General features: G+C 41.6%; 1 protein-coding gene across 4 annotated transcripts in view; it reads right to left on the reverse strand.

Moving 5' to 3' along the window:
* sox5 (SRY-box transcription factor 5) overlaps positions 1-27,681 on the reverse strand; it is a 68,468-nt gene that overhangs the window by 37,702 nt on the left and 3,085 nt on the right. For all 4 annotated transcript variants that reach the window (XM_079455349.1, XM_079455347.1, XM_079455348.1 and 1 more), the window contains exons 2-3: positions 21,187-21,385; positions 15,602-15,827 (exon numbers count right to left, since the gene is read on the reverse strand). In XM_079455349.1, the coding sequence (XP_079311475.1) occupies positions 15,602-15,827; positions 21,187-21,385 (425 nt within the window). The remainder of the gene's footprint in view (positions 1-15,601; positions 15,828-21,186; positions 21,386-27,681) is intronic.

Raw genomic sequence — 27,681 nt, forward strand, 5'->3', positions numbered from 1 at the left:
CTCTTGGAAAGACGCACAGGAAGGGTGTGTTAGAGAGCATGAGAGTGTATGTGTGTGCCTGGATGTGTTTCAATTACACAGAATGTGTTTGAGAATGAAAGCGAGAGAGTTTGTATAGGGCACATAATCGAGTAGTGTGTGAGTTGTGTAAAATGATTAGTCGAAAGACCTCTTAATAGGTAAGAAAACTGTTTTTTAAGTGGGTATCTACATAGGTCACATTCTTGTGAACAGAACCAGCTGAATTAAATTATAATTCATTAATGAACTAATGCTGCATGCTGTCGGAAATTCGATAATTCCCACTACAACCCGGAAGTAACGTCTGGATCAAGTATCATTAAATGTATTTAGCAAGATTTAAAACATTTATTTTACTTATGGTTAAGTAAGATTAAAACAGTATCTGCTAACATTAAAAAACTCAAACTTCATCGAACTTTCGAGAGCACGTGAAAGCAGCATAAATAAAATGCAAATAATGCAAGACAAAAAACATTTAATGTAATGCTCTTCAATAAAGTAACTGGGAGATATTTAACAAATACACACCAATTTTAACATATTCTACACAAAAACATGAATATTGCTTACAGCAGGTGACGAAAGTCAGACAGTGATGCTCTTGAAGTTTGTCACTGAAGGTGGTGGGTGTGTTACACAAGTGAGGTTTGATGGATGTGGCGGTAGTTCTTTAAAGAGGATTAATTTACAAGCAACTTCTCAACAGTCTAAAAGCACACTAAAGTATGACGCTCTCAGATCACTTAAATCCTCCCTGAGACTGGGTCTTTTTATTCATCCCATTTAAAGCAGTCTTTTACTTTACCAGGTAGCGGACCACTTCAAAGAAATTTGAGGACCACCTATCAGCCAAAATCTTTTAGTGGTGTCATGTCCTTAATGTGCTAAAATTTGTATCTTACACAATCAAGTTGAGCTGATTACTTGTGCGATGAATCAAATGTTGGTGCTTTTGTCAATTATAGTGATTTATTTTCCTCCATGTATCACCAACACAGCCTTCAGAAACCTGTATGGACCACAGGACTACTTTAAAGCACAGCTAGATAGATAGATAATCCTATAAAAATGCAAAAATTTCAAGCTGGTTGGCAGACAACTAGTAAACCCCCCCATCCACATGTGGTTTTGCTTAGAACAGGATGTCCAGTGGACAGATCCGACACTCCCCGGATAGACAAGTGAGCACGCCGGTCACGCGCACTCTCGTATGTATCTCATTCCTGAATATAAGATCACAAACTCGCCAGACCACACCGGCCCGTTCCAGCGTGGGAGAGCTGAAGTAAATCTGACAATAATAGGTGAATTATGGGGCATTATTAAGGTTCATTGGCTCCAGAGGACTCCAGCAGCTGGGCAGAACCAGAGCCAAGATGACCAGCCACCTGGCCGAAAGACTGGAGGAACCTCTCAAGATCTGCCACCGCTTAGCGCGCTCTCATTCTTTATACACCACATCTCACAGCCGGCCGGGCTTCAAACTTCAAAAATAATTTCATGACTCTCTTTTTCTCTTTTCCATGCTGTTTTTTTGTCTGAGTCAGCCGGACCGGCCAGCTCCATTTTTCCAATTATCTCATATTTGCGCCGCCAATGTGATGTTTTGTTCGGAAAAGAAAGAGGGAGGCGGAGGTTTGTGGAGGAGTGCAGGAAAGTGGGGAGCGGGAATGAGACAAGGAAAGAGAGAGAGAGAGAGAACGAGCCAGGCCCTCGGTGAACAACAAAAGGGCCAGTGTCCCAGCGCCAGCTTCGCGAGGGTGGGGAGGGCTCACAGGAAAGGCCCTGGCTCGGGCCCGGCCCAGCACGCAGCACCAGAACAGGCTCCACATTGACTGCTCCTGGCAGAGAGCGACAAACTGCAGCAGCTCCCAGTCGCCACAGAGGTCAGGATAGAATAACCAATTATACAAGCACCCAGCCAGTTTATCTAAGGTTGGACAGAAAGATGTGTCACACACTTCTCCGTCGCAACACTTTAAAGCGAGACGCTCGCGCACACACGCACACACACACAGGGGACCACGGCCCAGCTGCGCTCTTAGATCTTTCTGAAGAGCGCACACAAACATGCACAGATTCCTCTTAATCATGAAACTAGTAATTCATTACCGCCTTTGTGCCTCAAACACTGTAATCAATTAACGCTGTAGTAATTTAGGACGCTAAATGTAACGAAAAAAAATCTGAGTTCATGAGAGTCTAAAGAAGAAATTCATTTCACACATTTTACCCATTCCGTAAACTCTGCTCCTGAATTCCCCATGAATGAAAAGATGATCATAATCGTTCTTGATGATCAATTTATGTACGGCTTTTTATTTGCTCACAGTCCGTGTTGAAAATTCTTTCTATAGGAGCTTCAAACGGCGGCGGTCGACTCGTGTTTTCTCCCAGAGCGGCAGAGACACTGCGGGACTGTGAGGTAAGAAAAGCGGCGAAAAAACATCGGACCAAATATCTCATCAAAAGCCGCCATTCAAGCTAAAAGTCCCAATTATGTGCGGTGATGAAGGAAAAGGCAACGCTTAGCAACACTCTGAACAAACATTCAACACGCACAGAGAAGGTCGTCTTTCTTCTTCGGCCTCAAAAAACACTCCCGTCTCAGAGAAGCGACACAACCCTAGAGGAAGAGAGAAAGCGATAAGAGAGGGTTTATAGAGTTCGCGTGAAGTCGGAAAGTGAAAGTTAAAGGTCAGAATGTTAAAAACTGAAAGCGTTTAAGAACAGTCGCCGGGGCAACGGGTGCAATTTTCTAAAACAAATGACATCATGGGTAAACAGAACTATAAATAATTATTTCTGTTATGAATTCGTCGTAGTAAAGAAAATTCCATTATGGAACACGAGCAGAATAAAATCCGAAAATCATTCCTAATAACAATCTCAAGCAAACTATCTAATTTGGTGAATGACTTATACTTGAATTTGCTTTCGTTGGGTTTGCTAAATAATAATATGTAAAAAGTACTTGTAATATGTAAAAACTAATTGCTAACATCGAATTTCAGAAAGATGATGCAGAAGTCCAACAATCAAATATTCAAGGGTGCATTTAAGATCTAATCTTCACTTAGATGACGCTAAATCAATTTCACTGAAATTAATAAAGAATAATTTCCAACTAAAGTTGCGAGGTGAGATTTTAAATTGAAAAAGTCATTTCTCTCTGACGGATTTGTGCCCTTCACATATCTGCAATCCTTCTCTGACAGATGGTGTTGTGGGTGCTTATGTCCAATTTGATTTGAACCAAAACTCCCGCCAAATTTATTCTGGCACCTCTTGCGCGTTGCCAAATTTACACTGCCAGATTGAAATAACTGCGTGGAGGGCATGACATTGCGAAGAAGAATGTGAGCAAAACCATCACGACGTGTGAGAAAGTCTGAGAAAATTAAGACGTTCTCTGAGGACGTCCAAGACTTCGGAACTGGCCGGCGTACATCTGAATATCAGCCGTGCCACGAGACGCTGCGCACATACGCATGCAGACGCGTTAAAAAAATAACATGCATGTACAAATTAATTTAGGTGCCCGCACACACATTTATAAAATAACTCTTTTTATATTCGATATAAGGCTTGTTGATAAGTTTAGCTTTCAAGTTATATGATCTCGAAACTCTTACTAGGTAAAACTTTAATTGATACAAACGTTTTTGTAACTTTAATTATCAGCTTGTGCCAATAAAACGTTTTTTTTCAAGGAAAAGGTTCTGCAAAAATAAATATAAAAATAACATGATTTTCACCAAAACAGACAGAAGAAATGGGAGTATAAGTTCATTGAGTCGCACATATTTTTTGGTGACACTCTTGGGTGCTTATTTAACCATAAAGGGAGTCACAATGCAAAGCCATTGAACTGAATCCACCAAGCTGGATATTCATTAAATTATCTAATTTTGCCTTCTGGAAAGAAGAAAGTCAATGGATTGACTTAATGGTGAGTAAATGAGAACCGAATTTTGTTTTTGGGTGAACTGTTCCTTTAAGGAAGCCCTGCATTTTAGGATTACTATGGGGTTTACTTTACCCCAACCAGATGCTTCTTCGAGCATATTTTTTGGGGTAGCCCAACATACCTGTCTGCATGCGTTCCAGAATGTTTCTGGAGTTTTCCTGTCTAACTCGTTTATGCATCATATTATTGATGTTTATGCCATTTTAATCATGCGTCATGCTGCTTCGCCAACAGATACGACAAGACCGGAATTTCACGGCTGCCGCAGGTCTCCAGCCGCCGTGTGTCAAAAGAAAGGGTTAAGCTCGGCTAAGGGGTCCCCTCTCCCTGCACGCACATTTCTCCTGTCAAAAGCATTCTGTTAAAGTAGGCCAGGGCATATTTGTGCTTCCTCCGTATGCACTATAATGGAAAATGACACTTTCAATCTGTCTCGTGGCAATAACCCCTCTTCAGCGCGTCTCGCGCGCAGCCCAGTCAGCAGAGAACTGTCATAGCCCCGGGGCCCTTCCACCACCCGCTTTCATTACATCACTTTAAAATGACAACAAAAGAACACAACGTGTTTGTCCGAGTCTCTGATGCATTAACTGCAAAAGAAAAATGACTGAGGCGACACACACACGGATAAAAAAACACTCGCCACCACGCGAATCGCAGACTCATATTGACATGCCGAAAATAAATAAATAACTATCTACAATTCGCAGAAGTACACGGCAGGGGCCGAGGGTGTCTGATAAAATTACAATTGCTGTTTGTCACGTTGAAGTGTACTGTTGCTTTAAGAAGGCAACTGTCAATGGCCTGTCACACACACGAGCAGACATCGTTGACATGATAATGCTGCTTTACATATTGGAAGCAAATAAAAAACTAAATAAAAAAACGCATACACAAGGCGGTCTCCGTTTTAACCTCTTGTCATAACAAACTGCCCCTGGCAGCTAAATGCAGTTATTACCCTTATTATAATACGCTTCCTTTCTCCTCACATTCAACTGCCAATTTCACATTGTTATTCAGTTTTTGTGTCTGTGCGGCATTTACGATCACCCGTGTTGTTGGTCGGGGTGTGTGTTTGCTTTTGCCAACTATGCATTAAGTCTGCAGATATGTCAAACCAAACCATTTTGTTTTTTAACCTTCACTGTTACTGTATTTTTTATTTAATACAGTTTTTTATATTTATTGTATTTTGCAGTACATGCCTCTTTACTTTATTACATTACAATTATGTGTAATACATATACATAATACGGTAACTCTGCAAATTCACATCACTAGTAAAATGAAAATTATTTGAACCATAACAAAACCAGAAAATGTTTGCGGGACACGTATTTCCCAACACACACACATCGCTACACACACAAACACATGGGATTTAATCACTGCTGTTGTCTGAAAGTGGCCCGGGGCGGTTAAAATGCCCTCTCTGTAAGAATGGCCGGTATTGTAAGGGCTCCATTGCTCCCAGATACGGGTAACCATGTGAGAGCCATTAGGTGATTGTTAACAGCTCTTAAGAAGCATCTCATGCCTGGCAAAGCCGGTCAGACCACTGCACCCACCACCCAGCACATCTCCACTGTGCTCCTTCTTTCCCTTCATCTGCAGGACAAGAAGAGGGAAGGAGGCAGGGGTGTGGCGATACATTCACATGCTTTTAAGTGAAAGATTTCTCGATAAGGTCGGTCATGGGAATGACTGCGTTCCTATGGGCTATATTGCATTTCCATTGGTTAGTCGTCTGCAGGGGTAGGAGGCGTCTCAAGAGCGACCCATTTCTTTTTTTCATTCTTTTCTCCTCCTAAATTCGTTTATTTAAACTCTTGCTGTGCTGGTCTGTACAGTGTTCTTATAATAATGTTAACATAATAAATGCACTGAAACGCTGTGCTTTAGAGGGCCTCAAATATAGTTAACCAGCTAAAAATACTGAGCGCACACACTGTCCCGTTTGTTGAAAGATGTAAAACGTACCCGGGCTGTTCAGGCAATAGAAAGTATTTATGATGCAGTGACTCGTGTACGTGTCCTGCAGGGGGGGGGGGGTGTTACACATGACCTTTTGTTAGGGAAATTGAGACTTTGTAAATGTAAATAATTAAAAACATATTTAAAATGAATAATGTAACAGTTTTGGTTGCTTCTTAAACTAAATTCTTGTCAGTTTGTATGACGTGTTTTAAGGTTTTGTTTATCGAATGAGTATTAGAATGAAGTGATGACATCATTTTTTGGTTGTACTGTGTCTTTAAAAAGAAAGTACTAGAAAATAGTAGCTTGGGATTGTTCGAAGATGTTTGCAGTTTTATCTGATGTGTGGAAACAACAGCGAAGTGGGGGCTAAATCCACGGCTTCCCTCTGTGTGCACGCAGGGGTCCAAAGTCCCTGAAACGTCACTAGTCTGTAAGCAAATATACCAAGCACATGACAAAGCATACATTCTATTGTGCAACAGACCATTCGCTTCTACTCCTCTTTATCTCTCTCCCTTACAAAGGTTAAAACAGCCTCTAACACGATGCTGAGAGATTTCATCATTTACAAACACGCAAACCTGACACACTTTGGCCCTAAATTACACTAATGAATCCTGGATGTTCCCAAACACCTGAACCGTTTTCAAATAGATATTTTCCCTCGTGACTGGTCTCGCGGGCGGAAAAAGAAGGCGCAGCTAAACGAAACAGCTGAAGTTTATCATCCATTTATCATCCACCAGTAATTAACCCAGTGTGTTTTTGGTTGCTCTTGGCATTTAAAAGAAGTAAACAGATATTTAAATGTGCGAGAAAGATTTGCCAGAACGTGTAACCCGTATCTGACTGAGGGGTGTGTGAATACAGATGAAAGGAGGAGGTTGAAAGAGATCCAAGCGAACGACAGGAACAACACTCTTTGGAAAGTAGCACCTCTGAAGAGAGGAGGTGAAGATAGGAAGAGGAGTCATAATTACAAATGTATGCAAGGAAAAATCGAGAATACAGGGTGGGTAAACCTCTCTTTGAGGGGTGAAAACGTTTTTAATAATAATAATTAGAGATGCACCGATACCAAAGTCCTCCACCGATACCCGATTATTCAGAGTGCTACCTGTCGATACCGATATTGATTCCGAAGATTAAATTAATATTTCAAAACATTTCAAAATGTCAATCAAACAATGACTATTAATACTGAACATCAAACATTTTCAATATACAAAGCACAAATTCATTGTATTTTTCTGTCCTTTGATTGACAGAATATATCGGTCTTGATCATCGGCTCTTTTTAAACTATCGGCGAGAGTGTGAAAATGACTTTTTATCAACCAACGCAGATTATTGGCCGATATATCTTTGCATCTCTACTGATAATATAAAACATTCTGAGAGTTTGTGTCTCAATCCACATTTCAGTCCTTGTTTCGAATGAAAAAATGTGTGCTTGTACGTATGCTTCTTTATTAAGCTGTGTGAATTCATCAAGATCAACTAATGTACATCACATGCACTATTACACACACTTCACATAAAGATCAAAACCTCATCACGGCTAAATCACTAATAGACAGATGATGAAGATGAATGTGCCTTCATCACACACCTCCGATTTTAGATCTATGAATGTCTACATTCCGAATATCATGAACAATATTGTAGCAATACCATGCCGATGCGCCCAGATGCCTCTTTTGTGATGTGTTTGTGTGCATGTGCCTTTGTGTATACGTACATCGCTTTGTGCCGGTGACAATGGGCCGTGGAACAGACGGTGCAAGTACGTGTATGTCATAGACTGGCGGAGTGTGTCAGATCCAGCCCAAAATGACTAGCAGCTGGGGGTGACAGTTGTTTTAACAGCTGAGCTGACAGGATTAATTCAAATGCACTGAAATCAAAAAGTGGAGAACACCTGTTCAGACTTCCAGCAGTCCCCCTGTCCAGGCAGGGGATCGGGCTCGGGCGCGCAGCCAGGCTAGATATCTTTCTCTCGGAGAAAGTGCGCTGGGTGCCCCGACCGCTGTGGGACCAGGTGGGTGGAGGGAAGGGCCAGAAAACAAAAAAGAAATAAATAATACAGTGGCGAAACAGGAGGGAGTCGAACAGAAAAGGAAACGAGAGAGAAGGAGAGATGAAGAAAAAAAGGGAAGATTCAGATCCGCCTTGCTTGTTTTCGAACATCTGGCTTAAATAAAGCGTCTATTTTCTGGCAGGCCGAAGGGTGCTGACCTAGGGCTGCTCGACGGAGACAGATTGCTCTGTTTCAAAGTGGGCTGCCTGACCACAGGACGGCCGGGGTTAATTCTGAGCTTCCCCCCGTGTTCAAAGACCCCCTGCCGAAGATTCATTCAGGATTGAAATGCCACCATTCTCCAATCCCGTACGATTAAAAGCAGGAAGCGGTGACACTGAATGAAGTGAGTGTTTATGTTTAGTGTCCTTTATAGAGTGTATTGACAGTGCATAGGGAAACGCTTGGATAATCTGTGCATAAAAATGAATAAATTAGGCCAAATGAATAAATGTAATAAAACAAAAAAAACAAATATACTGTAAGTATGTGAACATGTACATTTGACTATTTACGTTTTATAACTTTATAAATTTTTGCAATTCACTGCATGTGGTTATCACCACAATAATATAAATACATGGTGTTTCTAACCTAATAGTAAAAAACAGCAATATTACCAAGACTCTTGTGCGAATGTGTGTTTGTGTGACCTTGTGTCAATGATCCCGTGTGTACATTAGGCCTCTGAACATGTTTGCTCTGATCCACTCCAACCCAAGCAAATACACCTAAATCTGCTTTGTAATTTACTATACATATCCTTTTTTAACCCGAGTGTGCGAGCGTGTCTTTAGACTTAAAGGGGCATGTAATGGATATAAGCTAAAGATTTGTGTCTAGCTGCGAGCCATGAGAAAGGCCTCCAAAGCCACATCAAACAACAAACAACCACAGACCCACAATTACCCACAATGCAACAGCACACCAAAGTCAGTGGTTAAACCATACACATATGCCTGCTTTTACTATCTCTTCTTGATACATACAGTCCATGCAGCAGCAGAAATCACATATGATAGTTTCATAATACACGGGATAAAAAAAGCACGATGATGAACTCTCTTCAGTTCCGCACACCAGGAAACTCTGGAAAGCTCTCAATCCACTAAAACATGATCAAAGAGATGAGTGAGTGATATTTTATAGAGCTCGCTCGGTTTTTAAAACTTACGATGAATATTCATGGGATATTGTATTCCATTATTTAGCATTAGCTTGAAAAATGCCAACACACACAAAATAAAATTAGCATGTTAATAGATATGGGTGTGCTAGACAAATTAGCATAAGAATCACGCAACTGCTCGATGTCTGAGAGCTTTATGCGTTTAACAACTAAACAAACGGCGAAGAACTCACTTTATTTGCACGAACTGATTATTTTTTGAGGTGGGGCAATGTCGTCCTATTTACTGCTAATGCAAACGCACACATAGATGTTCTTCTCGAACCGACATGTAACCTTGTCACATTTCCTACACGTCTGCATGGTAAATCCGTAAGGAATATTCATATTATGCAATTCACAGGCACATTATATCCAGCGAGCTGCTAATATATGGATTCCTCATGTTCAGGGCCCGCATTCAACCATCACGGCTCAGAAGCATTTCCAATTCATGCACGTCAATGACGGCTGTGTGCAACTGTCCAAATCTCGAGCCACAATGGTGTGGCTATGGAACAGTCAGCTTTATAATGGGCCAGCTATGGAGCCACAGTCTAATTCATGAACCTCCAGCTTTTGTGCCTTTCTTAATGCCACACCAGGAGGTCAATAACAAAACTTTAGACGCACAATAACACGCGCGCACACACGCAAGCGACGCACAAAGACGTCCATCTTCAAGTCTCTAATCCATAGCCCACACTTAGAGGTAAAAAGACCACAGTGCTGTTATGCCAAAAGTTTGAAATGTGTGTCTCTCAGACAGCTTTTCCCATCCAGTAAGCGGCATTCAACTCTAATATCGCCCATCCAGTGAGCAGGCTCATCCTTATTGATTGTCTTGTGCAAGGCAGCAGAAGAATACAAACTGAAAGACAGACCCAAACAATTCAATACAACTGACTTGAATGCACTTTTCATACGCTGGAACAATGGCTCGCTCACAATAGGGCCCGTTAACTCTCATGTCTTCGGCTGTTTTGCCAACCTCAAAGGAGAGTACACTGACTTGGATTGAACCAGAGACAAAAAAGTCATGCAATCGTCTACTCGGAAAAAGGAGGCATCTTGTACTTTTCCCGGTAAAGGCAACGCTACCAAGAAAAATCTCTAGCGCGATTATGCTTGGTGTTTTGTTGTGTCAAATTCGGTAAACAGTCAAACACGGAACTGAGTCTGTTTGTGTTTTAGGTTGGATTTGAGCATTTTCCAACAGAACTGACCGGCTGAGTGTTTTATTGCTCAAGTGTTTCTCTTTAAGAGCTTAGGAGAATTTATGGAGGTCTTGTTTTATTCAAATATTTACTAGTCTCAGATATTTCTGCTAAAATGAAAAGTTAAAAATATAACAAATGACTATTGAGAACAATATAGCACAGATAATTGGAGCTTAATCTGATGTTGACAAAAATCTTTAAGCAAAACATAATTTAGCTAATTGAATTGTTAGAAGTTCAAGTACGACATTGCTTTCAATTAGACTTCTGAAACAAAACGCCTCCGTTATCTTCTACGAATCTATACGTTGTGTCTTTAGTCTCTATATTTCTGTAACCTTCCATTTTAAGAAGATAAATGACATGCAGCTCTTGTGAAAACCTCGCTCCTAAAGTTAATTTATACGTCTAACTAATTACAACCAAATGCTGGAAATTGCATGTGGAAGTTGTTTCCTCTCCCACGCTCTCTCTCTTAGATCCTAGACAATCTTGGCGCTCATAGTGCTAGTTGCAATGTTATGGATGTTTTTTCTAAGGGAAATTACTTTTGCTAAACTAAACGGTAAAAAAGAGACTGATGTCTGTATGATGCATGTGTACGCAGATCGATAGTAAAACTGTACAGATGAAATGCAACAATTCATTTTTAACAATGACATTTTTAGATTGATTTTAGATCAATTTCACAGATCAATTCTCGAAGATATTCTAGCCAGTAAAATACTTCGGAGCTAAGCAAAATTTCATGACTTTTCAATGAAATTATTTAGATTTTTAATTTGTAGACTTTTCAAAGACTGATATCAAAATTTAAAAATGACCTCATATTACCATAACCGTGTGAACCCCGACTGCAATTCCTGTAGTAAGGATGTCTGCAGTATATTAAGTCTGCCGTTTTCCCTCGATAACTGCATTTGTGTGTGTATTCAAACACATATGTGTGTTTGGGGTCAATTATACTACGTGTGTGTGTGAGAAAGCACTCCTCAGCAGCAGTCATATAGCGGATTAACAGACCCTGGGGAGAGATAGACTGAAACCCGGCACTGAACTCCATCGGAGCTCTCGAACCCTTTCACTCATCCCTTCTTCTTCAACGTATCCGCCCTTCCTATTCTCTTGGCCAACAATGACAGGGCCTAAGTGCTGTCTTGTAAAATGCCCCAGTGCTTCTGAACACACCACCACCCCTCACCCCATACGCACGTCTCACAAAAGATCCATACTCTGCGCGAGTGACGCAGAGAGCTCCGCCGCTGGGGCTGTAGTCTCGTTCTGATCTTCATACGCTATCCGACCCTACCTTTCAGTGTCAAGCTATAAAACAGCACAGTCGCGCAACTTACAACAAATCTTGCATTAAAAGCCACCTCCGGACTGACCCCAGACCAGCGGAGGTGGTGTAAAATAATAGAGGCGTCCGGGCAGGAGCTGACCTCGGGACAGGCTTTGAAGCCGGAGCATCCCACAGGGCGAGAACCAAGGAGAAGGACTCAATTAGTCAGCTCCAAATTGAACCATCAATCTCGGCTCGCTCCATGGCCATCCGGTGCGCGGGGGCCAGAACTTGTAAACAAGAAAACGCTGTTACTTCACAAGAGCCGCTCAGCGTCGGTATATAACTTGAGGTGGGGAAGAGATGCGTGTTGGACTTTACGCTCTAACAAACATCATGCAAAATGAACTTTGGTGGTAATTTTCTTAAATCTCTTACCACTGGCCAGCATAACAAGAACCCCGATTCAGAGTTACAGATGAGACGAGTGATCTCTTTTAAAGGTATTTATTTAACCTGATTCATTGTTCTGTGTGCAAAACCACACAGGGTGGGAGACTAAAAGCGAGGCAGGGGAAGGTGAATGAGACCATTGTCTATAATGGGCTGTGTGACGTATGTTCAGCTTGAAGTGTGTGTGTGTGTGTGAGAGGTTCAATGCTCAGGGAAGCAAAGCTTGGCCCTGACCATGAATCAAGCTCAGCCCAGCGCCAAGGCTGACACACACAAGCGTGCACACACATCCACTCCTGCGCACGCTCACGCGGACACTCAGGAGACACTGAACATCTGTGCCCCACATAACACAGACTGCCAAGCACCAGTGAGGAGTACATCATCCACCCAGAGAAAGGGGATAGGAGGAGGGCCTTCATACCATCAAAGAAGAAAATGGCTCGAAGATTTGGAGTAGTTCACGATGTGGATAATTTGAAGTTGCGTCTGATGACGGTTGGCTTTGTGGATGAGACAGGAACTGCTGTGTGTGTGTTTTGCGCTCTTTTAACCCCGTGACAGGCTTCGTGTCATCTTTCAATTACTAAAGTTAATACACACACACGCTCACACACACGCTGCTACCGACACAAGTCCTCTGGTTATTTCGTCATGTGTCAGATGTAAAATGTACTGATGGCTTCAACAATAGACAGTAAACATTTTCCATTTTCAAATATAAATATGAGTTGTTTTGTGAAGCCAACAAACAGAGTGAAACAAACCTCACACACGCGTCCTGGCAGTGTGCATGGGATAGAAAAATGCTGTTGTAACTTTTCATAAAAGTTTTAAATTGAAAGATCTCTTGATCGAAAATAAATGGTAAAAAGGTACCACAAAATAGGACTTTTTCTACTATCCTATTCAATTGTATATATCGTCACTGTCCTTCTAAAACCTTGAATTTCCAAATTCGCTTTTCCCATTTACAAAACTTTTAAAATGTTTAAATACTGTTGTCAAAGTGGACAAGCACTTTTTAATCCTTTTATTGTTTACATATTTGGAAAACCCAGTGGTAAACATAACGGATGACTAATAATAAAGATTTATGGGAAAAATTCAAAGGACAAAATATGGAGACTAGAGAGATTTCAGAAAGACAGCAGTGATATGAACATATGTATATAGCTCAGCATCGATCAGTCAAAAAACAACATCGACCAGTCACTTTCACAGCTACAGTGAGGAACGGCAAAAATGAGGAGAGAACGTGCAATCTGTGTAACCCTTACAGCATTTATAGCCAGAAAAACATGAAATCTGAGTGCTATCTGTTCGATAACACAGTCGGACACACATTTAGAAAGGCCAAAAGCTGTGCTCCTGGTCAAAACAAACACATTCCCTTGGTGACCCAGTATAAACCTGCATGGTATTACATTTCGATGTTATAAACGACTCAGCTCTGGCTGTTTATCTGAGAGGAAGTGGAGCACCGAGAGGCGAACAGGTGAGCAAAAAACCTCTCCAACACGCTGACTAACACACAACTCTTTCAAAGACACATACGTCTCTCTCTTCTCTTACTGTTTTCTGACCCATTTCCTACTCCTTTCTACCTTGCCTGTGTTACATTACGTCTGTACAGTGTGTAAGCAGCTTTCGCTGAATGTGTGTGTGTGTGTGTGTTACCCTGCAAGTGTTTGATTGATCCGGCTAGAAGCAGCGTGTGAAAGAGAGAGAGAGAGAGAGAGAGAAAGGAAGGAAGGCAGCAGTAATAATACGGCCCTTTCATAATGATTAAAGCATTCATTAATTTTTCATCATAACCTGCTGTTTGTAGCTAATGGTCTTTGTGAGGTACACAAGCAAACAATGGACAGGCGAGTTGAAAAGGGATTTTTATCAGGCTATGAGAGCCCTGACTCAATGCGCTGCCCTCCTCCCTCTCTTTCTTCATCTTCTCTTTCTCTTTTCTGTTTCCCTTTCTCTGCGTCCTTGCTTCTTGAGGGACCAGGGGCTTCTTTTGTCTGCACGTTTCATTTGAACAGAAAGTAGAAAGATAAAGCGCTACTGTAGTTTCTTTCGCTAATGGACTACATCTTTCTCTTAGGTTTTTTTCTTTTGTTTCGCGAGAGTTCTATAAAGTGTCCGAGCATTCAGTCATGCTATATCTGTCCTGGCTTCCTGTTTCACTACACCGGCAGACTGCTGGTTTGATCTCACTGTTTTGTCTAATGTAACTTTTTTCTCTATTGTAACTATTCAAACGTGAAACAACTTGTGGTTGGTTACTGAAAAGGTGGTACTGTTAAGAAACATGGCATGTCGGGTCATTTGGAGGCTTCACATTAAGTTTGTACATCGCTGCTGTCCTTCAGAAAACATTGTATATCCATACAATCCATACGATATCCATATTTCGTCATTTTTTGTCATAAATCGTTATTATTGGCCACCCTTTTTGCTAGTCACTGGGTTTTGCAAAAATCTAACCAATAGAATGTATTAAAGAGTGCTTGTCAACACAATATTCAACCATTAAATGCTACAAATAAAGAATGCTACAGATGTGGAAGTTCTACACATTTTAAACACATTACCATGTTTAAATCCCAGAAGTCTCAGTTTCTGTCCAAGAATAAGTTCATAAATATATTAATTAAAAAGGTAAATGTATACAAGAGAGAATTTAAAAGCAACTTCTTTCCGAGCAACTTTGGAAGATACCGCCTTCAAGAAAAACTATTTTCAATTTTTTGGAAGAATTTAAAAAAGCCCGAAAGAATCAACGACACATACAGAGCTACAGTAAATGCATCATGTATACTATAAAGCAGGCTAACTCAGTCAATGCACGCTTTATTTGTGTTTCTGCATTCTTCACGCAGGGCTGAAGGAACAGAAAACTCCAAATCTACCCGTCCCTTCATCCACCCAGCAGTATGTTCATATCCGTATTTCATCTCACATTGGCTAATTCGCATGGGTAGCAGGTTCTGATTATTCACGAAGAACTGGCCTCTAATTACAGAAAGAGAGTGGTGTGATGTAAGAGAGCGAGTGAGAGAGAGAGAGATAGACGGAGACCCTATATAAGCAGTTGAGAGCTGCTCTCTCAGTAATCAGTCGGAAATGAATATGCAAAGTGTGGCGCACAATGGCTCCAAACAGCTGATCCCTGCCTTCTCTGACAAAGACCTGACTTTATCAACAGCTCTCATTAAGCAGAATTTGTTAGTCAGGAATTATGGGTAGATAGAGGGAGAGAAACGAACGAGTGAGCACGAAACGGAGACAGAGACGGACTATTTGAAGTCCTTCACACCTTCGAGTTAAATGCACGACAACGTCGTCATCATAATTACACCCAAGAACACTTTCACATATAGGCTCTGTGATGAACATTTTTTAATACACTATTACTCACCCTCCGGCTCATTCTTGATCAGTTCCTCCATCTTGCGCTGTTTGAGCGTGTCCACCACGTCGGCCAGGCTGCCCTTGCGTCTCTCCGGGGTTCCCAGAGCTGAAGCAGAGCTGGGCTCGCTCCCCGGCCGCATGGACCCTTCCTCCTGCTGATGCTTACTGGGTGAGGTAGATGAGTTGTGCTGGGTGTAGGGGCTCAGGGCCAGGCCTTTACTGCCATCCTGATCCTGACACAGAGAGAGACAGAAGGATGTGAACAGTGTTAAACAACACAGCAAATAGGCCTCAACTAATTATTTCGTCCTGTTGCTGAGTGCTATGGCATGTTTACTTGCTTTCAACTTCATCTACCCGTCTGCACAATAGAAAGTCTCTCTTATTTCTCTGTCTGAAGTCTCCTTAGACAAAAAATCATGAGCGCCGCAAGTTTGGAGTCGTTCTGCCATCACAGGGAACTGTCTCTCCTTTGAGGAGGGAAGTTTTTCCTACATTGAATCGCCTCCAAATACACAAGAACGGCCAAGTTTTTCATTTTTTCTTCTCTTCTTGACCAACATGACAGCTGCGATATCAATCACCGTCTTTAATGTTTCCTACATCGATGTCCAAATGTATGATAGGTCCCATCTCATGGTTTCTTACGTCATGTGGATCTGAATTAGAATCGCAATGATCGAACAAACGTAAACGTGGTTGTGTCTATCACTATCAATCTATCTTTCTGTCTGTCTATCATATACAAATGAGTGGCGTTTCAATTTAACCTTTGGGTAAAATGCAATAAATAACTTGTGAAAAAGACGTTTCACATGGACAAAGTACATTCCCCTGAATCTCTCTCGGCCCTACAAATCTCCTTTATAAAGTTTAATTAAAAAGTAAGTCAGGTATTTGGAGTCAGGGTCAACAGTCCATGTCAGTTAATCAGGGTTAATCTTTGGTTAAGCCACGTCTATTATCTTCCTTACTAGCACCCGTGTGATTGACAGCCGCCTCGGCCAATCGGACAGTAGCGTAATCCCCTTGACGTCCCTGGATCCACTGACCGGATTTACACCTCGACAATCAACTATAACACGCCACATGCGTCCAAAAACCTGCAAGCGTCTTCAGCCCGAATCCCAAGTTTGCTTCTTCATCAAAGCGCTCTGCGCAGTTCCATCACCCGCTTAGATTTTAATAATGACATCTGTTTTTAATCATTAACTCAAGTGCGTGAACGGAGAGCAGCAGATGGTTCATTTACTAGAGCTTAATGCAACACGAATTACACAAGACTTTCACAAGACACGGAAGAGTAGCGAATACAACTTTATTTATATTGGAAAAGCAAGACTGTTTGATGAAGTTATTTAGCCCTGTCGACAAAACAATTAGTTCTGTACATTAAAATGAATGATGAAAATACGAGAATTATTTAAATATTGTAATTGTAATGTATTAGCAGTATTCATTATTATTGTGCTTTTTCAGATGATCATATAAAATGAACTGGATTATTATTCTTATTACTATTTTTATTATTTATTATAATTAACGTACTTTGTATGGTGTGGAAGTCCACAGCCGACATTTTTTGGGGAATGATTTGTTGTTTTTTTTATTAACATTATAAACCAAAACATATTTGATCATCCCAGCTATCTTTGCTATTTTCTTTTTATCACGTTACTACCAAATTAAACAAATACAATGTTGAAATCTATTCTATTCAGTTGTACAGTATCCAGTTGTTTTAACACAATCCATCATCATCATGATAACAATTACTGTAGGACTAATTTAACTGCAACACTTTCACCAGCTCCGATCACCCACCGGGAGACATTTCGAGATAATACTCATTCACTCCAAGACGGAAGACTGGCAAGCTTAAAGATCTAAAAGGCTTTAACGAGGCATGTGAAATATGACAGCCCGCATACCGATTTGTTCACCCGTTTAAGATACAGTAAAGCTGTCTTCTAATCTGCCTGTAAAAAAAGCACATTTTTCTCTAACGCTCCACTGACACACTCTTTCGTTTCATGCCTCCGTTCCCCGTCAGCTCCAGTTGGGCTGTTCAAACTGGGATTAGGAGAACTCTAGAGTCACAGAAAACGTGTTGACCGAAGCCGTGTGAGATCACCCGATCAAAAGCAAACAAAATTGTCAGCTCAAGAAGAGGGGAGGACGAGAGACCACAGACAGAGAGAGAGAGAGTGGGAGAGAGTGGCAGGCGTTTCTCTCTGCCTGCTTTAGTGTGGCACGCATCTTAAAACACGGTCACACCTGTCACTTCCAATCTATCTAATCCACTGCATACTTCAAACCGCAGCTCTCCTGCTTTCTACAGAGATGTCTAGAAAACAATATGAATAGAAATGAAGGGAAGGTGGCGAGGGGAACTGTTTTCTTTTATGTCTCCATGACACTCTAAATCTCGGACAGATGAAGGGTCATTCCAGCCCGTCCTCGAGTTGTCAATGGGTGATGCTTTGACCTTTAATTTAGCTTTCGACAAAGCAGATGAGCTAATATTCTGGCACCTGAATGGCTTATGTGTTTCTTTCTATCCACCGTCTTTAAATTGTATCCACAGTGAGCAACAGGTCTACAGTAGGGTAGATATTCGCCACCTAAAAAAGCACCAAGAAAAGAACCAAAAATGTAGCCTTTTTGTAGACATGGTCTATTCATTTGCTCCCAAGTGTGTTTGTGTGTTTGTGTGTTTATGTGCGTGAGTGTGAGCAATATTACGGTCGAGATATGAATAAGTGTGCAAAGATGTTTGCGTGTGTGGTGCATGCGTGAGTGCGTGTGTCTGAATATATGTATTTATATGCATTTCTGATGCGGCGTTCTGTGCGGTGTGGGCGGTTCTGCATTTAGTGGTGCAGATGTCAATTCTCTCTGAAACGAATGGAAGCTGGGTGTCTTTCACGACCCTCTCTTCATCCTTCAACCAGTGCGGCATGGCAACAGAATTAAACAACTTTTGTCCTCTTAAGCTCATGTGTGACAGGAGCACATTTAAACACACTTCAACTCTTGCCAAGAAAACAAAATACTTTTTCCCCTCTCTATCCCCCTCTTTTTTCCCTTTGACGCAAATGCCAGCATTCCACCCCATGCCACCTCGTTTTTGTCGTCGCCTTTTTAAAACGTTTCTCCTATTCCTGCCTGCGCTGTCTTGCAACCTGTTTCCCTTAAAGCATCCATATGCTAATTTGGATCTGGTTATTTTAATAGCGCTGTTGACTACAGGTACCGTTTTGCACATGCCCTAAGACTGACACAGTATATAGTGTAGGGTGAGATTCTCTGGCTTCTGTTCACTAAGCACTAGGAAACTAACCTCTATGCTCACTATCAGTTAAACCGTCAAGAACCACGCTGCTGGATAACACACGCACACACATGAGTTGGACATCTCTTCTGTCCTATGGTGCTGACACCTCCTCTGTTGTTTTAAGCCTTTGTTGCTGATCCCTACCGTGTGTTCACAATCCGCTCACCTCTTAACCTGGCTGAACCGAGCTATTGTGAGTACCGATCCCGCTGTACATGAACACACACACACATGCACACGTGGATGAAGATGTATACAGTTTCACACATGCAACACATTACAGTGTCTCCTTGTCTTTCTGTAGCGTACGGACAAAGAATCAATATGATGTAACGGAATAGAAAACCGATACAATGTTATCTTATTTAGATGAGTATGAAACATAACAGTTTCACTGATATGTGTTTGTATGGTACTGGTCCCTACAATAAATTGTGAACTTAAGAATTGTGATTTACGACTATAAACCAAAATGTCGAAAAAGACTAACTGAAGCAAATCATTTCTCATACATCGATTTTCAATATTTCCAAATGCTCCACTGTTTATTATACGCACTTCAAATCCATAAACAAGAAATACGTTTCTTGATGCATTCATATAGGTACAGTAGCCTACTCAAGAATATGTCATTGCGTAATGAAGATATAAACATGCCTAACGTTATATATTTAACGTCAACTGGTTATCACTCGATAACTGCGTTTTATAATAATGTATGATTTCTCAAAGATAATATTTTCTTTTAGGAAATGAATGTTTTAAAACATTAAAAGGAACTCAGCGTTTCCTCTTGATGCGCGCCTCCGTCAACAGGATAAAACGGAGGCCGCGCGCATCAGACTCCGCTGACCCCTTTATCGCGAGCGCGCCTTTCTAACGACAGCGCGCGCACGTCTTCTGGATGAAGAGGTCAGCGGAGTCTGAAGCGCGTGTGCGCCGCCGCCGTGTTAATTTACAATGACAAGATAAAGCGGTAATCTTCCGCTGCGCGCTACCCGGGGACTCGGCGAGTCGATTTACACTTCCCTATCACTTTATACAATTGGCGTGACAAAGCCCCTCAGAGTCCCCACTCGTGTAAATCTCTCTCTCGCTCAACTCTTCTGCCAGTCAGCGCGGATCGGCTCAGGCAAACTTAATGTCTCACACATGCCAGCCTGCTTTCCCCAAAATCCGCCCGTGCTCGAGACGGATTCGCTTTATTAATCCACATCAAATACGGCGAGCGCGTGTCTGTCATGTCAGCACGAGAGCCGGAGACAGCAGTCGACTCCTTCAGATTACAATGACGCAACAATGAAAACCGCGGTACTGCTACTGATAATATCATGACTTAAAAACCGAGTGCACCGCTACCATTATTAACAAGAAACACGATTTATTTTGATCAACCGAGTTCTTCATTCATTTCACGCATCCTAATGCAGTGGCTGTCACGTGTGAGAGAGAGATAATTGTCATAAACAAACAACAGGCTTGCAAGTCTGTTTAAAGGGCCATAAGGACACAAACTCAACGGTGTGAAAGTTTAAGGACTTTGGTTTATTGTGAGAATTTATTTCCCAAAACTTCAGAGTCCAGCATGACATGTAATCATTGTGTTAATGGCAGAATTAGCTCGCGTTAGGTTCCTTAAGTACCAATTCATTGATTCTCAAAGCCTGTTGTGTGCACACGTTTATCGAGAAAGATAGGAGGCTTGGACAAAAGGTCAGATGAGATACCAAAGCTCAGGTGCATGTCAACGTGAAAACAGAAGTTCGGGTCATGGAGTCCATCTCTTGCTTAATATGGCGCAACGCCAGCATATTTTATCCTTTAATCTTAGGTCTGTTAAAATAACAAATCTTCGCCAGTCTAAACGCCCCTGTTATAACTGTCTATATCCTCTACGGCTGACTCAATTGACCCAGCATGAGCGCATGCTCTACGGTGACACATGAACAGTCAAACACCTATGAGTCACTTTGGCCACATTCAAACGGAGGACTTGTCTCGCTGTGTCCGCTTATGACATCATCGGAGCGTGACAGGCATTTCCATGCCAAAGCGTGAGTGTATAAGAGAGGGATGGCACCTGTCAATGGAGTTTGTGAAAGTCTCCAATGAGAGAAGCGGGGGTTTAAACAATCATCATAGTATTGCTGAAAAGAATGTATATTTCAATGTGGGAGGAGCCTAATCATGCTTTACCCAATGGCATCAGTCCACAGGCACCTACACTACAAGTGAAGGTGATGGGGCAGACTTACCATGTTAGTGTGTAGTGTTGGGGGGCTGTCGAGCAATCGGGGGGATCGCGGGGACACTTTGCTGCAGTACGAACTCAGGGGCAAGTGAATGACAGCATGTCCGTCAACTTCTTCATCCTCCAATCGCTGTCTGCTCGTCGCCATGACTACCTCTCCATCTGTTCCCCCATATGGAGAGGCTGGTCGCTTGGAAGACATCCTGGAAAAACAAGAGACAGCAAAAGAGAAAGTGAGCGAGGCATTCAGGAAAGACACGGGAAAGACGGGGACATGACTGATGTTTAATTGTGAGTGACACATGAGAGAGCGTCAAACGCAGACCGCCGAAAAGATTCATTTCGGATGAAGCGATCAGCGGGGAAAGACAGATACAGGTGTACACGAGGTCTTAAAAGTTGTGGTGCCACGAAACGGCATTCAGATGCTGTTGAAAAAACTGAATTATGTTGGTGAATACAATAAAATATATTTCTCTGAAACAGTGTGCTGATTTTTTCAGACTGTTATTTTTTTATTAGGCTTTATATCACCATGCAGTAACAAACAAATACAAAGATAAGTACTGTTTCCACATGAGACAATAGAGATACAAATTGCTATCAAACATAATCCCGATCTGCCTCGCCTGACCACTTGTGATCAAATCCAACCTTAACACCAGGTGTAAACAGGCCACACAGCCTCATACACACGCACACAACACACACCTGCCAACCATCAACACCTCAGTTTTGTCCACATCCATCTTTCCATCAAATAGCAGTCCCACCTACACCATCACCGCGGCGCACATTGTGTTTATCAAACCTGTTTGATGTAAAGACTCGAGCGGCCCATTAAAGAAAAGTGCAGATGTCCCGACGCGCATCCAATAATGCGCTTGCAAAAAACACAATAGTGCGTGCGAGTGTGTGCACTATAGCAGATGTTAATGACAGTGTATGTGGTGTTGACAATGCCACAGAAAATAGACCTTGATGAGGCTCTGTGTTCCTCCGATACCTTCAGAAAGGAAAAGCATTTATTAAATGAACACTCTCTCCCACAATGCATGGGGAAAAATGAATATGCTCTCGTAATAAGATTTCATCTGGCTTGCGGCATTGCCTAAGTGCTTTCAGAGATGCGGCGCAGCCTTGGGGCTAGTGTTACTATGACCCTGGATAATAAGTACCTATCTCTTAAGAGAAAAAAGGCAGGCGAGGATATAGAAAAAAAGAGATGGAAAACGAGTTGTATTTGTCTCCTGCCTCTGCCTGCTTTGAAAAGACGGCATCGATTTGTAGTGCGTTTTTGTTCCCAAAACCTGTTTGATGTTTGACTTGTATATCGATCTTTAGTAGCATCTGGAATCTCAGTGCAGTCCGGTTTTGAGATACGTGTGTGTTGGAAAGTACGTCTGACTCGAACACATCTGGTTGATCTCCTGGGTGCTGCTCTCATTGACTGCTTATTTGGTTTAGATTAACTGTAAAGACAAACATCCTATAATGTTTCCAATTGTCTGGATGGGATAACCGAGGCTCACCTCGCTGAAACCCAAAGCTGGGAGAGTAAATGATGAGGACAGCACACGTCGCCTGTGCAAAGACTTCTGGGTAAATGATGAACTATCATACAGATGTCATATTTCCGAGGTCTAACAGCCGCAGGTCTATCAAAACAAACACTATTACCCATGTAGGCTATGACTATATGATATGTGTCTGAGTCAGCCTATATCTATTAATTGAGCCGTATGAATGCGAGCGTGTGTGCTTATTGGGACAGGAGAGGGGGGTACCTTGGCTGTGCGCTGGTTCACACTGGGGCAGTAAAAGCAGTCCACGCAGCTGTATAAACTTCACTTGGGCCGTCACAGACACACGGGTCTGTCTGCCACTCCAGCAGCACTCTGTTTACACTACCTCCACACACTCACACACACTGGGCCCTTTTGTTTCACTTCTACACACACACACACACCTTAGCTTTGCTCCCTCTAACACACCAACCCCCAAAATACACATCGGGACTAAGAACACAGCCTTTTAGACAAAGACGCACATAGTGCCCTCAATTAAAGGTCGGGAATCAACTGGCTTTTGAATATGATATGGTACAGGTTTCGATTTTAAAGGAAAATCTGGAAGCAGAGGATTTGAGTGATCTGAAGGTAAACGAACATGGAAGGATTATTTGAGTTGGGTTTTTTTTAAAACAAATGCATCAAATAAACAAATCCTTTTGAAGATTAAAAAATATAAGATATTGAAATATGCAACTATTATTATCAAGTATTATTCATATTTTTAGTGTGTAGTTAAAACGAATTGTTCTTCAAATGGTTCTTCAAACGTACCAAAGAATCATTAAGAAAAATCTGAATTCTTTACTTCATTGTGATTTCATCCTGAATTAAAGAGAGACACTCCCCTACATTCTCTGAGGCAGAAAGATGTTTTGTTTTAAAGATTCAGGTCCGATATAACATTCACTAGCATTTGCACCTTTGGACATGTCTACACATCTTCTTGCTCATCTCACACTTTCTGCTTTTGTCTTCCTCCACCCTACTTCCTCTTTCACAGCTCCTCTCGAGCAATAAAATGTCTATTTTCCTACGAGCCTTTGAAGTATAATTACTATACAATTCCGCTCCCCGGGTGAGCAGGTTATAGCCACTATTTCATTTAAAGTTGGCAGACCTGTCATAGCGGAGAGTGTACATGAAACATTGAAAGCATGTCGAGATGTTGGGATTAAAAAGAAGAGAGGGTTTTATTAAGCAGATAAATTGGCAGAAAAGCCGGTCTCCAAGGTCATAATTAGCAGCCATTAGCATAATTTCACTCCATCCTTCTGTGGTTCCAATAAAACCCGGCCTGCCAAACCTGCCAGACCCCGTCCACTGGCGCGCGTGCACACACCACAAAGACTGGGGCTTGCGCTAACACAACACAGACATACAAAGAACAGTCCCTGAAGCTCGACTTATTTGCATTGTAAACTTTAACAGCGGTCTTCGGTCATTATAGGGTGGATTAATAACTTTACTGCTATTCATCTTCACTAGGCAAAGAAGTGTGTTATTCATAAACAGCCTTGTATATCAAAGCCTGATATGGGTGAGGTGACCAAACACACATATATAACCACACACACACACATAACACAGAAATTATTTAAATTTAATCTATAAACAGCGATATTATACACTATATAATATAACTGAATAAGAAAATGTCCTTTTTGTTCAAATTTCATATACGTCAGTTGTCCCACCGCAGTCGCACAGGAAGTCCAGAGGCTAACTTTCACATCTAATCGTTAAAAGAAAACGGCCGCCCCACAAGACCTCCGCTCGCCCCTCCCGCGGCCAGCGTGCGTTAAGCCCGGATTAAAGGCGCACTTCCCCTTTAAGCTTAGCCGAAGATCGAGCGCTCTCCTAAGTCCTTCTCATATCACATGTATATTTCTCCACAAACGCTAATCGGCCAAAATACAGGGTCCATTAAACAGCAGAGCGGCGCTTTAAATACAGAATCTGAGAGCTTTACCTAATCACCATCAGCGGTGGTTAACACTCCAGAAGTGTCCCTAATGACAGGACATCATTAAGAGGCTAGACGTGTCACATACACGCAGAAAATAATATGACGGTCATACTGTACGTCAATGTTGAATAGCGTTCAGACATACAGAGAGTGGTCAGAAAACGTAGTAGTGTAGTTCATCACTGACAAGCATGATATAAAGTTGAATTCCATGTAACTGATTATCAAGGACAAACACATGTTTACATCCCATCTATCTATCTTGTTTGCATATAAAAGCTAGCTATAATTACGATAAACTAAAGCTAACTTTTTTCCTTCAAAACTATTTTGGCAGAACAATTCAATTAGAATTTAATGGAAAAAAATCTTTCTTTATAAATTACATTTAGCTTTCTGGACGTTCCAGTACATCAGATTTAGGTTTGTCAGAACTTCATGGGACACGTTTGTGTAGGTTAGTAAAGACACAAATTACACAAACACATTACACAAGCAAAGGTTAATTCTTGTGTAATATGATTATTAGATTAGGAAGGTCAACTCTTCTTTGTTATCAGACTCTGGGAATTGAACAAAGCGCGTCCAAAAGTCCAGACAAAAAGCCCGTACAGAAGAGAAACCTAGAATACCTCTCGATCCGCTCGGACAATGAGCACAAAACTCATCCCTGTCTCTCGCTCTCTTTATCTTCACCCGGGACGATACAGTGGTCCCGACAGAGGGTCCCCCTCCGCACAATCGAGCGTTTGTGCAGAACTCACTGTCTCCGTTTAGGACTGTCTTTTAAGTATATTACTTTACAGCTATTTATAGCTCCCACAATTTTTCTCTCTGTGGGAACGGAGCGATTGGCAGCGGGGTGGAAGCGTAACGAGCACCGAGTCAGGGAGCGACTGCGCTGAAGTGAATTTATCCGTAGCGCACACTTGTGAGGGCTCTTAATCATCCACGCTGTATTCACTAATCAGTGTTCGCGGCTGCTGTGGGGGCAACCCGGACTGGTTTGGATCTTCTGCGGGTTAATTTGCCAGAACATCATCTTAAGGTCACAGCGTTTCCAGTCGGCAAAGCGGTAACAATGAGAATCATGAGACTGGGGTTTGAATTATGGGTGGTGTGACTGCTCTTGGTATAAGAAAGGTAAAAGGTACAAGAAATATAAATGAGATCCATAAATGCCTATTCTTTTTTTCAAGTACTTCTCAATTGGGGTTTTTAATCAATGTTTCGACAACCAAAGTGTGCTTATAATTACGCAAAACCCGCTAAATCACGCTCCATAATTTTCCATTACTGTAAGTATTAGACATCACATCAACAAAAACAAGTCCTGTCACTACTTTAATATAGATTAAATCCCAAATATATCACAAAACTTTACTTTTTGTATTAAAATGAAATGAAGACACTAACTGTGCTAAAGTGAGTTGTGCTTCGAGCAACCAACCCTCAAAAATACCTTACAAAAGCAATATATGTCTTAAAGTCAACCTCCTTACAGTCGCAGAATAATTCGCACAGTTTATAAGGGAAATTTCACACGTGTACATGCCCCTACATACACACATTATTTGCACACACACACGCTCAATGAAAACACAAAGCAGGCTCTGTTTTTCCCCTCTGACGTGAGGGCTTCAGGGCCGCCCCAATTTCCTGTCCAGAGCCGCCACAAAAGGCAAGAACACAGAGCCTAATGTCACTGTCATCCATTACTGTTTAGACATGGAGGTGAAGTCACACACACGGATTTACACACAAGTCATATGAGCAAACTGGAAACAACCCGAAAACAGTGGTGTGTGTTGGAAGGAGGGTGGACACAAGGCACCAGAAACTAACACTGTGCCCACAGTGCCAAGGCAACTGCTGCATCAATGCATGCAAACACACACACACCAGTATTTTAGTCATCACTTCATCCGTCTGCATAGTTTCCCGTCATATCTTGTTTCTAATTATTGACTGGCTCATGTTTTTCGTGAAATAATAGATATTACACACACACACACACACACACTTAAAACTTTTATGAAAACTTTCTCAGATTGTTTGTCTTTTAGCGTGTGAAGTTTGTGGACAAAACTCCTTCCCTAAGTGTGCTAAATTTGACAAACTCATCCTTCCGTAGATGTCCATATTTGGAAAAACTATTTATACATAAAATGTTTTTATTATCATTCTGAAGATGCTAACGTTTTCTTTTAGATGAATAGTTCATATTAGGGCTAGTCAATATTAAGTATAATTTACTTCATAAAAAAATAAATTAAAGTATATTGTACGCATTGAAAAAGCTATTCAGTCTCAAAAATGGCAAAAGGTTTCTGTGAGGGCAAGGGTTTGATATCTAAAAATATACAATTCAAAAATATAAAATGAGCAGTTTTATACACATAAAAAGTGTGTAAATATCGAATGATGAAAGATTGAGGAATGTTTATTGACTGCATTTCCATCGCAATGCGCTCCTAGAATCCCCAGGAGCTGCGAGTTCGACTCAAGCTGCACCGCTGAAAACGGTAGCGCTTTTAAAAACTGGTATAATTTACTCCATTCATACAGCCCTGTACAATAACAAATTGGGTGAAGCAGGCATATGTAAACATGCATGGCAGGCACACACATCATCTTTCAAATGCACCGAACTCCTCCTTTTCCTGAAGTAACTAAATGTACAGAGCCGCAATTGTGCAGCTTAGGGGAGCAGATCACTTACACATGACAGACCTCGTTCAGCAGAGGGACCCATTGATTTTTATTATCCTTCCCATGATGCAATTGTCTGCCACGACATCCGACCCCTCACCTCTGACCCGTTGTCATACGACTTCTGTCTTATTAGCCTCTGTCTCTGTATATAAAGAGGTAAGTGACTATAACCTCAGTTCCCATCGATGTCAGTGGACGATCTGTTGGTCAGCTGATTGCACAGGGGAGGTCTGGGAAGAGATCT

The sequence above is a fragment of the Barbatula barbatula genome, assembly GCF_947034865.1.
Source record: "Barbatula barbatula genome assembly, chromosome: 4".
NCBI lineage: Eukaryota > Metazoa > Chordata > Actinopteri > Cypriniformes > Nemacheilidae > Barbatula > Barbatula barbatula.